This window comes from Vidua chalybeata, chromosome 5, assembly GCF_026979565.1.
Source record: "Vidua chalybeata isolate OUT-0048 chromosome 5, bVidCha1 merged haplotype, whole genome shotgun sequence".
Classification (NCBI taxonomy): domain Eukaryota; kingdom Metazoa; phylum Chordata; class Aves; order Passeriformes; family Viduidae; genus Vidua; species Vidua chalybeata.
This window is the reverse complement of record NC_071534.1, coordinates 45,990,836-46,006,811: the sequence shown is the minus strand read 5'-3', so window position 1 is coordinate 46,006,811 and position 15,976 is coordinate 45,990,836. Positions and strand designations below refer to the sequence as shown.

General features: G+C 35.5%; 1 protein-coding gene across 13 annotated transcripts in view; it reads left to right on the top strand.

Moving 5' to 3' along the window:
* The window catches only part of IMMP2L (inner mitochondrial membrane peptidase subunit 2), a 419,562-nt gene that overhangs the window by 62,823 nt on the left and 340,763 nt on the right, over positions 1-15,976 (top strand). Inside the window, exon 4 of one of the 13 annotated variants that reach the window (XM_053942042.1) lies at positions 3,008-3,069. The exons of the other annotated variants lie outside the window; for them this stretch is intronic. Within the exon in view, the coding sequence (XP_053798017.1) occupies positions 3,008-3,020 (13 nt within the window). The 3' untranslated portion in view covers positions 3,021-3,069. Of the gene's footprint in view, positions 1-3,007; positions 3,070-15,976 lie in introns of those variants that run through there. 13 annotated transcript variants of the gene reach the window in all.

Genomic DNA, 15,976 nt, shown 5'->3' with positions numbered 1-15,976 from the left:
TGACTAGTGTCAGAGATGAGATGCAAGGATAGATGAGATCTTGGATCAAGTTCAGCATGGCTGCCCTTATATTTTAAAGTATTTAGGAGAGAAAAAATATAGTTTGAAGAATTATACCTTCCTTGTTTTACTTATTTGCAAAAAAAGGGTTTTATTTTGTGTGTTTTAAAGATGCTGGACAACAGATGCACTAAAACAGTTACATTCCAGACAGGAAAATTTAATCTTGTGTTTAGGAGTGTATCCTTGTACAACTTGTCTGTAGAATGGAGTGTTTACTTCTAATCAGGTATTGTGGGGAAAAAAAAATTATTATTGTTGCTATTCTGTTCGTTATAGCATGGCAAGACAATGAGTTCAATGGGGTGCCCTTGTTCCAGTGGGTAATTCCTGTCAGAGGAAATGCAAATGAAAAGGGTCAGAAAATGGCTTGTATTCACTTCCTGATTTGAAATGTAAATGTACTGCTGAAAATCTACTACTGGAGACAGGAATCAAACAGCTTTATGAAGTGCAGGCTAACAGCACAAAGTATCTTTTGAGAGACTGATTTGTACACTGGAAATGCTGTTTGAGAGCAACAGGCAAGTGCAGTCTGTCTTCTCTGGAGCTGTATGGCATGGTGAGTCAGCTGAAAAGGAATCTACAAACTTGTAAAGAAGTGCAAAAGTTAAGGTTAAATATCATCTGTGATCTTGATCCTTTTTTCTTTTTGCTGTATTAGAAATACAAAAATGGTGTTTTAAATCCATACCTGTTCTCTGTCACAGCCATTTGAAAGCATTGATATGCCCTGGAATGGAATTGGAGAAGTTGGAAATTAGTTAATTCAGTGAATAGGGATGTTACCACCTGGGAGTTCAGACTCTCTGCAAAGAGGGATAGAGCAAAATAGTTCCCATGGAAAGCCTGAAAGGAGAGTGGGCGGTGTGGGTTGCTTTGGAACTGTAACAACTGCCAACCCATAAGCAAACCCCAGGACTGACTGTGCATTATGTTCCTTTCTTTTCTTCCAACCATCCATCTACCAAGTTTCAAACTAAAATTTTAAATCAATTATAATATAAAAACTTTGATCTTTTGCTGTAGACGTACATTAACATTGTAGGCTTTTAAATTAATGGAGTACTTGTCCAGAGATATTCTAATAGCTCTTTAAAATGTAATCTTATTAATACAGTGCAGTAACATAGAAGTTCAGGACAACACAATTCAACTGGAAGGTTTTATATCAAGTTATATGATTTATATGTAATCTGTACACCAGCATACAATATCTGTATACTTCTTTGAAAGGAGTATACACTATATGCTGTTTTAAAAGGTCAGCCGTAAAGAGACAAGAAAATAAAGATGACTATCGTGAATGTGGATACATGAGCCATTAGTCACTCTGACTGATAGAAACAGTGAAAATATATTCTAATCTATAAATATAATTTAATTTTTAAAATCTCTTTCAATTTTTATAGTACACCTGTACTGTAGTCATATTTATAGTAACACTGACTATAATTTCTGACTATAAGTTCTTATTATCCTTGCTCCTTCTTCTTAGGTTGGTGACCATGTATTGATTTAGGATTTGCCTTTCAAGGAGCTGACAGTGATTATGATCTTTTGTCTTTCCATCCTATGCCCCTTCTCTGAGTCCTTAGGATGTCCTCACTATCTCTTGTCTCCTTACCTGGGTCATTCATCTCTGTTCTTTACCTTTCAGGTTTATCTGCAGTACACTGTTCCCCCTTTTAGCTTGTTCCTTTAGCTTGTTTTTCTAATTGGCATGTGCTATGAAGATGTGTGTGGAGGGCCTTTAAGGCTGATTAATGTAATTTTCACCAATATATCCATTTATATAGGCATTTTGTAATTCCTTTTCATTATTTGCTTCTCCTCCCCTGTATTCCCATTTATTCTGCAGTCATATCAGTATTAAAATTTCTATTACAAATCTCTGCAGCTCTGTGTTTTCCTAGGTGTGTGTTTAACTCTTTTTATACCACTGTACCTGTAGAACTACCAGGATACTAAAATTTAGGAAATGACATTGCAGTTGGTGGTGAATGGCTCAGCTGTAAATATAAGTGAAATGCTGCCATAGTGTGTCAATCAATGTGATATATTCTTTAAGGCAGATATTTTGGGTCATTGGTACCTGTAAAATCAATGAAATTATGAAGAAAAAAAGATAAGAGAAAAATATTCCCATCTCCCCAAAAAGGTGGGTAATATAATGGCACATCAGTTTTAGCATTATACTAAAACAGGCCTGTTTTTTTATCTGTAACAAACTTCCTTTTGATCCTTGATGAGTCTTTGGGTCTTGATTAGGATGGAAAGATACACTGAATCTCTGAATGTTTTTCCTTTTTTATTTTTCCTCCACTTCTGCCAGTATATGAAACTAGTCCTCCACGATCAGTAAGACTGTTGAAAAGACAAAATTAGTTTGGTTGTGAATCACCCCAGGAGCTGATAGGCTCATCCTGGGATTCCTGAGTGGAATGGATCTCAAAGCCATGTCCCTCTCCTGGGCTAAATGTGTCCTTGCAGGAATAGCTGTGCTTTGAAGCATTGATTCACCACAGTCTCATGCATCTGGCTGTGTTGCTGGCAATACAGAAACAACTGGTTAGGATAGAGGGCAAGGCAGGTGTTCTGTACTTGAAGGTCCCTGGCTTTTCTTTTTGAGGGTGAAAACACAGGCATGTGCTTGATCAGCGTAAAACCTTTTCAGCCTGACAGATAGTATATATGTCAATATGTCGTAGGAGGAGTATGCCTTTTCAGTTACATTTTTATCTTTTAGACAAAACTAAGGTGGTTTCAATTTGGAACAGTGATTGCTGCTAATTTTTTTCTTAGATAATACTCTGATTCATGTATTACTCTATTTTGTAAAAGATACCATGGACTATTGAAAGAATCAAACTTCTCTGCATTAGCAGATCTATTTTAATAGTAAGCATATTACATACTTCTCATTATGTTTCTTAATTTTAAATAGAGGCAAGAAGTAGAAGAAAATTACATTGGTGTTTTCAACTGGATTGAGCAGACTGCCCGAGGAAAAGTCTGGATGAAAAAGTGCAGACTTCTGTGACTTGAACTTCAGCAGAGGGATGACATTTTCCCCCAATTTCCACTCCACTAGTGGACTTGTATCCACAAAGAACAACATTTTTTTGTTTGTTTTAAATGTTTGTAGTTCAGCTTCTAATCTTCAGTTGCTTATCATCAGATCCTGGATTCTGTTTGCTGACCTACGTGCAACCACTTAACACACTGTAAACTGATCACCTTGAAAAGAGTTGCATAGGTACAGGGGACATAAGCAATGTTACTGAACTGCAACAAAGTAGATTTGCTTAAGGAAAACTCTTGAATTGGTGATTCTGGGTGCAGGAAGTTTTGAATTTGAGGACTGATTATGGCATGAACTGCTACCACTTTTTAACTTCAAAGTATATCCCAGAAAAAAATTAATTACTCAATATCATCCCTGTGAAGCACAGAATTGAGAGGCCATGACAGAACCTCTGAATCAGTTCTTTGAAGCAGGAGTGTTATTTTCTTTCACAATTGGCCCATGTGTAGCATTATGTAAAGCTCAATATGCAATATGAAGTATTATATATATGTGTGTGTGTGTGAATATAGAACACATAATTATTCAGTTGTCAGGAAAGAAGCATTTTTGTATTTACAACAGTTTCTTATCTGTTTTGTCATCATTGTCATTACCTGCTAAGAATGGATAAGGGTGGCAAATCTTCATAACTTCAAAGCTTTTACTTGACCAATCCCAGAAGATGTCTTTTAGCTTGGAAACTTTAAGATACATTGTATTAATCTTACAAATTTATACCATAGGGTTTTTTTTATATTTCAGTGGTAATACATCTCAAAAATTCAGTGTTATATTTTAGGAAATATTGAATAGATTAATGTGAAGTGGTTGTGTGTATTTCTTGCAATTGATATTTTTTTGTTAAAAAATACTAAATAACTTAGGCAATTAAGTTATAGTAATAATTATTTGTTGAATTGTAAAATTCTTCTTTCAATATGCTCAATTTTCAGAAAGTACCAGCATTTCTAGAATATTTTTTTGCATAACTTATCAATATGTCCTTTTAGGTAATAAAGTAAACTAAAAATGCGGCTGTTAGATATTTCTGGAGTTAGGTATTTGCTTCATATAATCAATTGGTTCACAATTAAGGATATGCATCAGTAAAGACAAGCACATAATGAAGATAAAGAATGACTTTTAAGGCTTCCCAATCCTAATATGAAATAATTAATTAAATTAACCCAAATATAGGAAGCTCTGGCAGTTATTAAAAGGCTTGTAAATCTGAGTAGACTTTTGTGTACTGATGGCCTCAAGGGGCCTGCAATTTTGTATGACATATTACAGATGCTCTCAGATTTTTTACAGAGGTTTGGATATACAATTCAGCAGATCAGCTGCTATCAATCAAATGTATTGATGCATGTTTATTTTATTTAAAATATTTTTCCTTCAACTTCCAGCCACAAGGAGGCTTTGTGAAGAAAGGCTACCCCATTGGTGGAATTGTATTAATAGATTTTTAGCAAAATATAACTGAGGAGACTATGAGAGAACATGTAATTAAGCTTTACTGAAACTGTGAGTCTGAAGGACTACTTACATATTGAGCTGTGCACACTGATGAGACTTAATGGACGCTAATTCTTTTTGAAAGAGAGATAGAAGAAAAAATAAGAATCTATGGACAGAGATCGCTCTAGAAGCTGTGGTGACTGACACAATATTTGAGAAAGCATCTGGAATGAAACTGGGAAGGTAGAACTAGTAATTTATCACTAGATGGTTAGGGAGCAGCAAAAGATATAAGGAATGATGTGATGAGATGGAACAATACAAGGTGATCTGACCTGGTCTGTGTTTATGCTCGTTTGTAAACTACTCTTTTAAATTACTTTGAAAAATTCACTATTTTGATGATCCTTTAGTTACCTAGGCATGCTGTTTAAAACCTTACTTCTTGCTACAAATATGGGATTTTTTTCTTATTGTCTAGTCTATTGTACACTGATGCCATTTCAGCCCATTGCCTTTAATCCTGTCTACAGTAGACAAAAAGAGCTGTTTATTGCCTTCTGCTTTACAGTTCCTTGGTGTTTATTTGAAGACTTCAAGAGTTTAAGTCTTCACTTAAATAATCTTGTTTTATTGTACAAAATCAACTGACTATATTTTTCCTATAGACCTTTATATTTTTCCTGTATTTATAGACTGCTGATGGTACTTGCTGCTCTCCTCTGGTCTTCTGGATCCTCTGCAGTTTGTAAATTTTTTCCAGAATCTTAGCGTCTTAAATAGGACAGAATATTTTGCTAAGAATAGTACTTGCTAGTGCTGAATACAATAGAAAAATTGCTTAATGCATTATAGAATTATTGAATGATTTGGCTGTTGGAAGGGACATTAAAGATAAACTATTTTCCAGAGTTTAAATGGGAATGATACCTTCATTCTAACAAGCATGACACAATGTCTAACAAGAATGTTACAGTGTAGTACATTCTGGAGAGGTTTCTTCACTTCTTTCTTCGATTGTCACTATCTTGACATTTCATGTGGTTTACCCCTTTATTTAGTATGTCTGTCACTTCTGTAGGCAATTAGATGCCAGGATCTCATTTTTCACCAGTGTGTCCCAAAATATCCCAGTTAAGAGATCAAACATACATCTTTTTAAAAACAACATTGCAGTGCTGACTCATGTTCAGTTCATAGACCTCTTTGCCACAAATACCTTTTGCCCATTGCAGAGAGGAAAAATACCTCTATTAAAATGGAACATGGCAATTCTAATATCTGATGGTAGGCACTCACTCCTTTATAAATGGACTTTCACATTTGTGCATTAACATAGTGAAGAGATGCAGATATCAAAGTATGTATGATAGTTCCAGAAAGTATGGTCTAAAAGAAACAAGACATAAACATATTTCTTACACTGTAAATTGTGTGTTTCCAGACATTATCAGGAGCACAAGTTAAATCATTCTGTTATCCTATTTACCAAGTATTTTTAGAGCAAGTCTTGCCAGTGTCAATCAGTATTCAAATAATGAGAAGTTTGCCTTAGCTGATATATTAGAGGCAATGATATTCTGATCATAAAAGATGAGATCCATTGTGACTTGGTCTAGACACACAGGCATGTTATCATGGCTCCTGTAATACTCAACAGGTTGAAAACTATCTTCAGGGCTTAGTTCACCACCCTGTAAGATTCCTAAGTAAAAACTCATTAATAATTTCAAAGATATTTATCTTTTTCTTCAGTGACTGAAGAGGAGATTTAGATCTCTAGCATAAACCGTATGTCAACTTCAAATGCTTAAGGTCAGTTGAGGTAAATCCCCATGTGGTTTAGAAATAGTTGTTTACAAAACATTCATGAAGCCAGAGTAACTATAGTATAAACATTTATATTGTGATTAAGTTTATATTATTTTTTTTTGTAAGACTGATTATGCATTTATATGTATAAAGTAATGTTAAATGCAAACACATTCTCTAAATATTTTTGTTTACTGATACCATTAAAAGTGTAAACTTCCAAAGAATACGCATTTTTGTGTATGCCAGTTTGAGGATATTTTCAGTATCATCTCTACATATTTGTGAAATATTCTGACCATGAATGTTTTGAGTATTTGCTCACAAAATTCTCCACAACTAAAGAATATTATTATATCCAGTTTTAGACTTGCATTAGCTGATACTTTTTTTTTTCAGAAATTCATTGTGGTAAACAAGAAGTTATGATGGATTTGAAATAAACTATTCTTGAAATATGCTTCTAACAATTAAAGCAGCAATCAGGTTTGTAAAAGAAAATTTTAGCTAGTCAGTCAGGCTAATTGTTCAGGCAGTGCATGCTTATTCTAGAGAACTTCTTACACATAATGAGGAAAGAAAGGAATAGGAACTTGGACTCAAGAGAACTTATGAGGAGCTGATATTTGTTTACTATTGCTCCTGTCATTTTATCTTTTATCTTCTTCAGCTACTTTGCTTGCCAGTAAGGAGTGATAATGTAGGCTGTTTTAAGTGCTTAGTGCATACCTTGAAAGGTATGAAGACAAAAGACTGCAGATAGAACCAGCAAATTAGTCTTTCTGTAAATGCACTCTGCTCATTATCTTATGAGCATAATGAAACGGAAATCAGAGAAAATTAAGTCATAGCTAAACATTTACTAGAGCCAAGATGTGAATCAGTATGTTTTAGACTTCTATTTATGGCCAACACACCAAATCCTTCCTGTGATTCTGTTTAAAATGTCACCTGGGTTATAATTTTGACTGGATTTGTGCTGCTTCATATGCAGGGCATGAAACAAATTGTGCATGTCAAATTAGTAGAAAAAAATGGGTTTCTTTTGTTTAAAAAAGAGACTGAAAATATAATGTGCCTTATTGCCATAGTAAATGAAGGAATTTTGTACCTGCTGGCTTCCTTTCATAATAATCTGTATTTCAATGTTTGTAACACATATAACTCTGGGTAATTTCTAAACTTCTTTCTGCTATCTAGTTGAGATATAGCCTGCCCTACCACTTGAAACACCTCTGAGTCTGTCAGGCAGACAGTGACTACATTTTTGCTCACAGTTTTATTTCATTGTGGAGAGTTCATCTTGGATAAATACAGAAGTAAAACAAGTTGAAAGGCGTGTTGGAGTTGCATATGAGACAGATGTGGGAATTTGTTGCAGTAATTTCTCCGCTGTTTAATGATAAGCAGTTACACACATCACTTCCCAAGCTCTATATCTTGTTCTGACCATTCAGTATTATATACAAGTCACCTCCCCGCCCAGACATTAATTCTGTCCAAAATTGAAATATCACCTGATCCAAGAAGGAATGTACTTCTAATTTATCTGTATCGATTCAAGTAACAGGCCATAGATACATACAATATTGCTTGTAGTTTTATTAGGGTTTTTTGTTTGCTTAGCATTTTAGGGGTGGATGGGGGTTGGGAAGACTTTGCCTTGTCCTCGAGGCCTTGAGTTTTGAATTAATTTTGGGACATGTAAATGCTTCAGCAATTTTCCTGCTGAGACAGGAGGCTCGATCTGGAACTCCAATATATAAGAAAAACCATGAGGTATTGCTTTCTGATTAGTATTTTAGGTTAATTATCTAGTCAGCAGTGTAAGGCATAAAAATGTGTATTGTGATTAAACTCTATTTCAATAGAATATTTCAGATATATTTTTAAAAGGCCAGAGGAGCATGTCAACAAAAAAAAAGAGAATAATGTCAACAAAAAAAAATAAAAAGAGAATAATGTTCAAGTCTGTATTGAGACCTTTGCATGACTTAGATTCAGACAATGACTGAAGCATTATTATGTGCATTTAAATTACCATCTTTAAATACCCTTTGCTGAATGCAATTGGCTTTGCCTCTTTCATATATGGTGCATGTGAAGAAGGGCCAGGATTGAGATACAAGTTTCTGGCAGGGTAGTTAGGGCACGAATTTAAATTGGTCAGTACTGGCATAAGCCTTTAATTCCTGGGAATTGGGAATTCAGGTATCTAATCTAAAACAAGGCAGTATCTGTGTCTTCTCAACATCCTAAAATTCAGCTTTAAAGTCCACCTTTCAAAAATGGAAGAAGGATGGGTAAAGACAGAGTGAAGTAGTACATCTTTTCTTTTTCAGCAGTGGCCTCTGCCCTGGGGCTCACCTTTCCCCTGCCAGAGGAAATTTGTCACCCAGGACCACACCATTACTGTGCTGACTTAGGGTGTGCTAAGGTGAAGGTTTCTTTTCTTCAGCAAACTTTAGCAATGGAATTTTAGGCACTGAGTCAACTGAGATCCCTGCTGGACTTTGAGAACCTCAGAAATGTTTAAATATTTAAAATTATTGAGGTGCCTGGTCTTCTGTGTTCTTACTTGAAATTTTTTCCCTAAGTACACAAGGAAACATGAAATTACATACATATAAATTGCTGTTAGTTTAAAAACAATTGCATTTTTTATATTGTTCCATTTTGACATTCTTAGAAGTAATTAGTGTATTACCTTTAATCTGTAGATTTTAGAACCTTAGTACTTGAACTAATTTTTCAGATCTGTATACTTATAATGAACATCTACCATTACAAATGCTATGTTGGAGTAAACTCCCATGTCATCTCTTCTGAGAACCGGTTATATGTCAAAAACTAAAGTTTGAAAAGCTTAATAGATTTGTGTCAGACTGTCAGGTTATGCAAATCAGCCTATTATCACTGAAATTAATGGAGCTGTAATGATTCATACAAGCTGTAGGTTTGGTTTATTGCTTCACAGAGTCACAGAATCACTGAATCACAAGGTTGGAAGAGACCTTCAAGATCATCAAGTCCAACCTGTTCCCTGACACCTCAACTAAACCATGGCACTGAGTGCCACATCCAGTCTTTGCTTAAACACGTCCAGGGATGGTGACTCCACCACCTCCCCAGGCAGGCCATTCCAGTACTTTATCACTCTTTCCATAAAAAACTTTTTCCTAATAGCCAACCTAAATTTCCCTTGGCGCAGCTCCAGACTGTGTCCTCTCGTACTGTCAGTTGCTGCCTGGAGAAAGAGACCAACCCCCACCTGACCACAGCCACCTTTCAGGGAGTTGTAGAGAGTGATAAGGTCACCCCTGAATCTCCTTTTCTCCAGGCTAAACAACCCCAGCTTCCTCAGCCATTCCTCACAGGGCTTGTGTTCCAAGCCCCTCACCAGCCTTATTGCCTCATCTGGATGCGCTCAAGTGTCTCAACGTCCTTCCTAAACTGAGGGGGCAGAACTGGACACAGCACTCAAGTGTGGCCTCACCAATGCCAGGTAGAGGGGAAGAATGACCTCCCTGCTCCTGCTGGCCACACTATTCCTGATGCAGGCCAGGATGCTGTTTGCCTTCTTGGCTACCAGGGCACACTGCTGGCTCATGTTCAGCCAGCTGGTGACCAGCATCCCTGGGTCCCTTTCTGCCTGGACACTGTCCAGCCACACTGTCCCCAGCCTATAACGCTGCAGGGGGCTATTGTGGCCAAAATGCAGGACTCGGCACTTGGACTTATTAAACTCCATCCCACTGGACTCTGCTCATCCATCCAACTGTTCCAGGTCTCTCTGCAGAGTCCTTCTCCCTTCCAATAGATTGACACACAATCCCAGCTTAGTGTCATCTGCAAATTTACTAATGAAAGACTCAATCCCCTCATCCATGTAATCAATAAAGACATTGAACAGAACTGGCCCCAGCACAGACCCCTGAGGGACACCACTGGCGACTGGCCCCAGCTGGATGCAGCACTGTTCACCACCACTCTCTGGGCCCGGCCACCCAGCTGACTGGTATATCAAGGATATTGTGAATTGTGCCCACAAATGCTTACTTCCTCTTATCCAAATTGCTGATGCACTAGCTAGTGCTCTTTGAACTACATTCCTGAATATGAGTTTTCTTTCTAACTTGCTGAATGTTCTCTTTAAATTACATTTAGAGTCAGAAAGTCACAGGTTAAATATTGTAAGATATGCACACTGTTGAGATCCCAGCTAGCTAGAAAAGGTTAGTGCTGCCACTGATTAGAGCAGAAGAGATCTTTTGTCCTCTTGGTTCAAGAAAAATAAATTCTGTCTCAAGAACCTTTCATGATATGATAGTTTCTTGAAAATTATAATTTCTTCATTTGCTTTCTCTTGCTTTATCCAGGAGTTACCACAAAGAGGTGATCATGTTAAATGTTATGAAAAAAAATTATCTATTACTAATACTTAAAGAAATTGTCCTATAGTTTCTTCAAAACTTGTTTTTACTTTGTTCCCTATTAGAAATAAGAATGTTTTCCTTATAAATATAACACAGTAGGGAAGAAAGAAATCTTAAAATATTTTATAATATTTTAAATGAAATATTTTTAGCATAAGGGATTTTATTTTAGGCATAGCTTGGTTTAGATACATTTGTGTTTAAATAGCTACAGGAAGTGACTGAAAAATGAATTGGAACATAATTGGGAGTATTGGAACATAATTGAAAATATCTACTCCTTTCACTTGGTGTACATTCAGATGATGAAGAAAACACATTTAAGACTGATATATTATCTTGCTTTTATTCTTGTTTCTATTTAAATTTTTAATTTCCTCAGAAAAATGATTTTTTAATTCACCTACTTAGAAAAGCATTGTAGAGCTTTGTTTGAAACTACCCATTATCTCGTAATGTGGTAATGCCATATGTAATTAATCAAATCCATTACAATTGTCCTTTAATTTGTAGGCCACCTAAAAAAAAAAACAAGCCACATTCAAATTGTATGGTCCCTGATAGAAATTTACAAACCCCCTGTACTCTAACTAGTAGTTTTCAATAATGTATAAAATATGGTTAGAAAGTCTTACAGCACCTATCAGCCTTCTTTTTAATGGCAATTTTAAAATACTGCTGCTGGAAGAATGTTTCTTTTGGAATAGCAATTTGTTTTTTTTACTTAGTAAGTATATTGTGACTAAGAACTAAATGTTGCTGGATTTCATTATTCATCATTCCTCTAATGGTTAAAAACAGAATTTCATATAAATATTTTTATATTCTGCAAAATATTTGGAACATCAGGGTCATTCTTACTGCAGCCTTGATAGATCCTGCTATTTCTCTGTTAAGAAACTCTTTTGACATATGCAAAACAGCTGCTGATTATTTACAGAGAAGAAAAGGGCTGTGTGAAGGCTGTGTGAGGTACTATGCTGGGTGTAATTTGAAGAGAACACGTAGGGAATTGTTGGAAAAGGATGGAGCTTTAACTGCCCTTTTCAGCTGTGAGTCTCTGTTGCAGCTCAGGATGATGTGTTGCTTCCAGAAGTGACAGTATATAACGTATGCCTCTTCTGTGCTAACATTGGTGGACTCCGGGCTTAAACATAATTAGAAAATTACCTTGCATCTATTCTGCAAATTTGTAATAGGAAAACCCAAACAACTTGAAAATCATGTGGTAGAGATCTCTTACATGAAAAACAGACAGTTTAGTAAGTTTGGGTTTTAATTGGTTCTGTCCTTGTAAACTATCGAATGAAAATTATTAATGTATAAAAAACATTGCTTGCTTACATAATAAAATAAATATAGTGTGAGTTTAATATTCCTATGCAAAACTACCAACATTATTAACAAGCTCATCTCAGTAATTTTTTACCATACTTTCTTGGCTTGCTGACTTAATGAAAGCAAGAGCAGAAACCAGTACCAGATCACATTTCTAAAAAGTAGTTCTCCTTCTAACTGAACCACTATAAGAATTGCTTATATACCTCTATACTGTGTAATTTACATATATATGTAAATTATAGCTAATAATTGCATAACTCTCAGTATATTTCCTGTGCTTGTTAAATGCTGGTTAACATAATTTTTATACTGCTGTACCCATAAAGTTTCAGCACATTTAAAATTAAATTTGCAGATGCATAAAAGGACACTACTTGAATTTTTTATGGTGTAAACTGCAGTTAAAACATTATTATGCTTATTTTGAAAACATTCCAAATCTAATATTTAAATTACCACAAAAGTAATTGCTTTTGTTACTGCAGTAAGAGGCATGTATGCTTTTCCTTAAATTAAACTAGTAGATAATTATCTTAATTTTATGTGCAGCGTAGAATATTTTTTCTATTGTAGACAAAAGAACATTGTAATCAGGTTTCTTGAAGCTCTGCATGGTTTGTTTTATTTATCTCTGTTAACATGAGCACTTGAAATTCTTTACGTTAACAACAAATGCTTTAATACACTCATAACATTGTAATTGTGATTTTTTAAATAATACAAGCGTTACAGATTTTGTAAGGAGATGGTAATATCCTAGAATTATTGCAATAATTGTAAAAGATGCCTCCTTTTGACCATATGAGTCTCTTAAAATCTGTAATAGCAGGAGAGGTCTCAAAGAACAGCTGTAAATTTTTATGAGTTCAACCTGTTTACTTACCTGCATCATTTGAAAGGAAAAAATAGTGGACACCTGTGGAGTAGGGGTGGAGGAAGGAGAAGAATGTTATCCAGAGAAGACACAGTAGAGTCATTAAGTCCTTTCAGGCACGGAGACAGAGATGAATATGGAGCTTTTTGTTAGGGATGAGTGAGAATTATAAAGCATTAGAATCCTAATGTTCTCTGTTGTGTTGCTTAGCACCCTTTGAAGTTTATGTTTTAGCTCGCAGAATCATCTGGGTTTTACGAGTTTCCCTCAGAGTCAGAACTAAGAGGTTTAGAGGACTCGGGGAAGACTTGATGGATTTCTCTGGAGTGTTGTGTTTATTTAGTTAAGGGTCTGAGATTGCTGAGCAGGGCATTGTGAGAGAATGATACACAATGGATGTTAGTGGTGTCTGAGGGCTTTCTGTATGTTATAGCTTTCTAGGGGTGTTTCAAGAAGCATCTTTATAATGATATATATGATACTTTGCATGCTTTTCATGTATAGTAGTTTGTATGCTTTCTGTTTTATGTTGAGCAGAGTGGCTAATAATAGGATACTGCTGGAGGTGTATTTGAAATGCATTTTGATGTAGAAGTAGTGATTAGGAAATTTCATCATAGCAATTTGAGGGAGTCCAGAAGATAAGAATGTTATCTGTGTATTTTACATGAACAGTAAAATTGCGCTGCATCTAGTATTTCATTTGTAACTTGCCATGCTGTAGATCAGTCAGTATTGGCAGATAAGGTAGCTGGGAGTGAGAATGGAATCAATTTATGTTTAAGCAGGAAATCTGAGTATTAGACTTGTTCTTACTGAAGGCAGACAATGATTTGTGTTTTGAATTGGCCAAGGTGATGGTGGCTGTGGAAGAAATCTATTGCATTTCCCAGAAAATTAAACTCCTGAACAATTGGAGGCTAGATTTTTTTTTTAAATTCCACTGATTCTTCAGAGAGAGTATTCTCTAGCCTGTAGTATACATTTGCTAGGATATTCTTCCTTTTGTTTTCTTTAATTTGCTTGATCTGTGAGTGACAGAACAGATTGTACATTATTTTTAGGAGGCGGTGAGGATGGGGTTTGCTGTCATTGACAATATTTTGAAGGAGGATGTCTCCTGTTAAGGCCTGGTACCAGCTGGGGTCAATTAAACATTACTGCAGTTTGTTGTATAATATCACATATTTCTTTTGACTTCAACAGAAGAATGAATGATGAAGTCATGAGCAAAACCAGCCATCACTACAACTTTTCTCCCACTGAAAAAAATCTATAAAGTCCTTGGCTATGGTTCTTAAATCAGCAGAGAAAATATAAGCTTAGAAGAAGAGGAATCAAATATGAAGATGGACTTGTGTATCTGAAAGATTAGTTGTTCATCTCATAACATTAAAAGATTCCAGCTGAGAGGGAAAGAAAGTGTGAGACTGAGCAAACTCAGTAATTCATGAGATTGATTTTATTTTCTTTCCTCATCCCTTTCCTTTCTGTGAAGAATAACTTTTGAATTACATTTCAGAAAATTATAGATGGAACTTTTACAAGCTACAATACCTTAAATGAAAAGTATATACAGATTACTGAAAGCAAAATTGTCTGGTGACTACAGAATGAAGATTATAAGGGTTCTTGAGAAAGAGCTGACATTAAACATACTTCTACTTTTTTGTGAAGTAACTCTACTTTTTGAAGCCTGTGCCTAGGTATCCCTGGTAGGTCAGTTTTGGAGACATAAGACAGCTAGCCATGGCAGCAAGTCTTCAGATGCCACTTTCCAGAGTTAAAGTGTCTTAGAGTCACAGCAGTCAATACCCATCATGACTGCTCCTCTGTAATGACTTCTGATATCTGCGCTCTTAACTCTGACTGCTATTGATTATCAGTAGTTAGAGTGTGTAGAGCTAATGAACTGCTAGCCAGTGCTGTCAAGACAGTCAAATGTTCAGACAATGCTTGGGGAAGGTTTAGCAGATTTTTATGTTGGAGTTATCATTTTAGCTGTGTTTTGACTGAGACGGGGATGCATGCATTTATTTCTTTTTCAATACAAAGTGATTTTTTCAGCATATGCAGAATCATGCAATGCTTATGGAATTTCAGAGGTGGCAGATTTACAAGAACTATGATGAGTGGGTCTTTACATGGATTTCTGCAGTGACAAATGGAATTTTTCTGTGAGGGACAGCAGTAGCATCACTATTCCTCTGAGCATTTGAAGAGTTGAATCATTCCCCTTTTCTGACCTATAAAATCTGTTGTTCCATTTGTGGATAGGAGGAAAGAACAGCTTAACTTGACATAGTAAAACGGAAATGCTTCTCTCAAAGACCTGAATTTAGGAAGAGGTGTCTGATATATAGGTTGAGTGCTATTGAGGATTGTGTGTCTCCTGATATTGCTTACTATGTTTTGCAAAACTTAGGGTAGAAAAATTATGGTTACAGACATGAACAGAAGGTTTCAATCTCAGAACAACTGGAGGATATGATTCTAACAATACTGTTACTCAGGGGAAAAGAATAAAGTTATGTATTACATTCCTTTAATGCCAAGGTTAAGGCAAAACAGATCCTCCTGCAGTAGTTCTTACTTTTTATAATTGACACCTTAATACAGGTCTATGGGCATGTAATGGTTGCTTAATTTATATGTTTATTTAATATTAGGAAAAATATAGCAATTTTTAAAGTCTCTGCATGAAACAGATAGCTTCCTAAATAGTAACTAGTTGGAAATGTTTTAGGAGGCAAAAAACAGATGATGTTTTAACTATAAAATGTATCTCTTGAAAAAGAATAAAAAGGAAAAAGATTCCTTTAGTAGATCAGTGCAAATAAACCTATGGAGATGCTATCTCCATATAAGTGATATAAATAAATGAACTGTAGCCATTCCATCTGAGACACTTATTTCTGTACA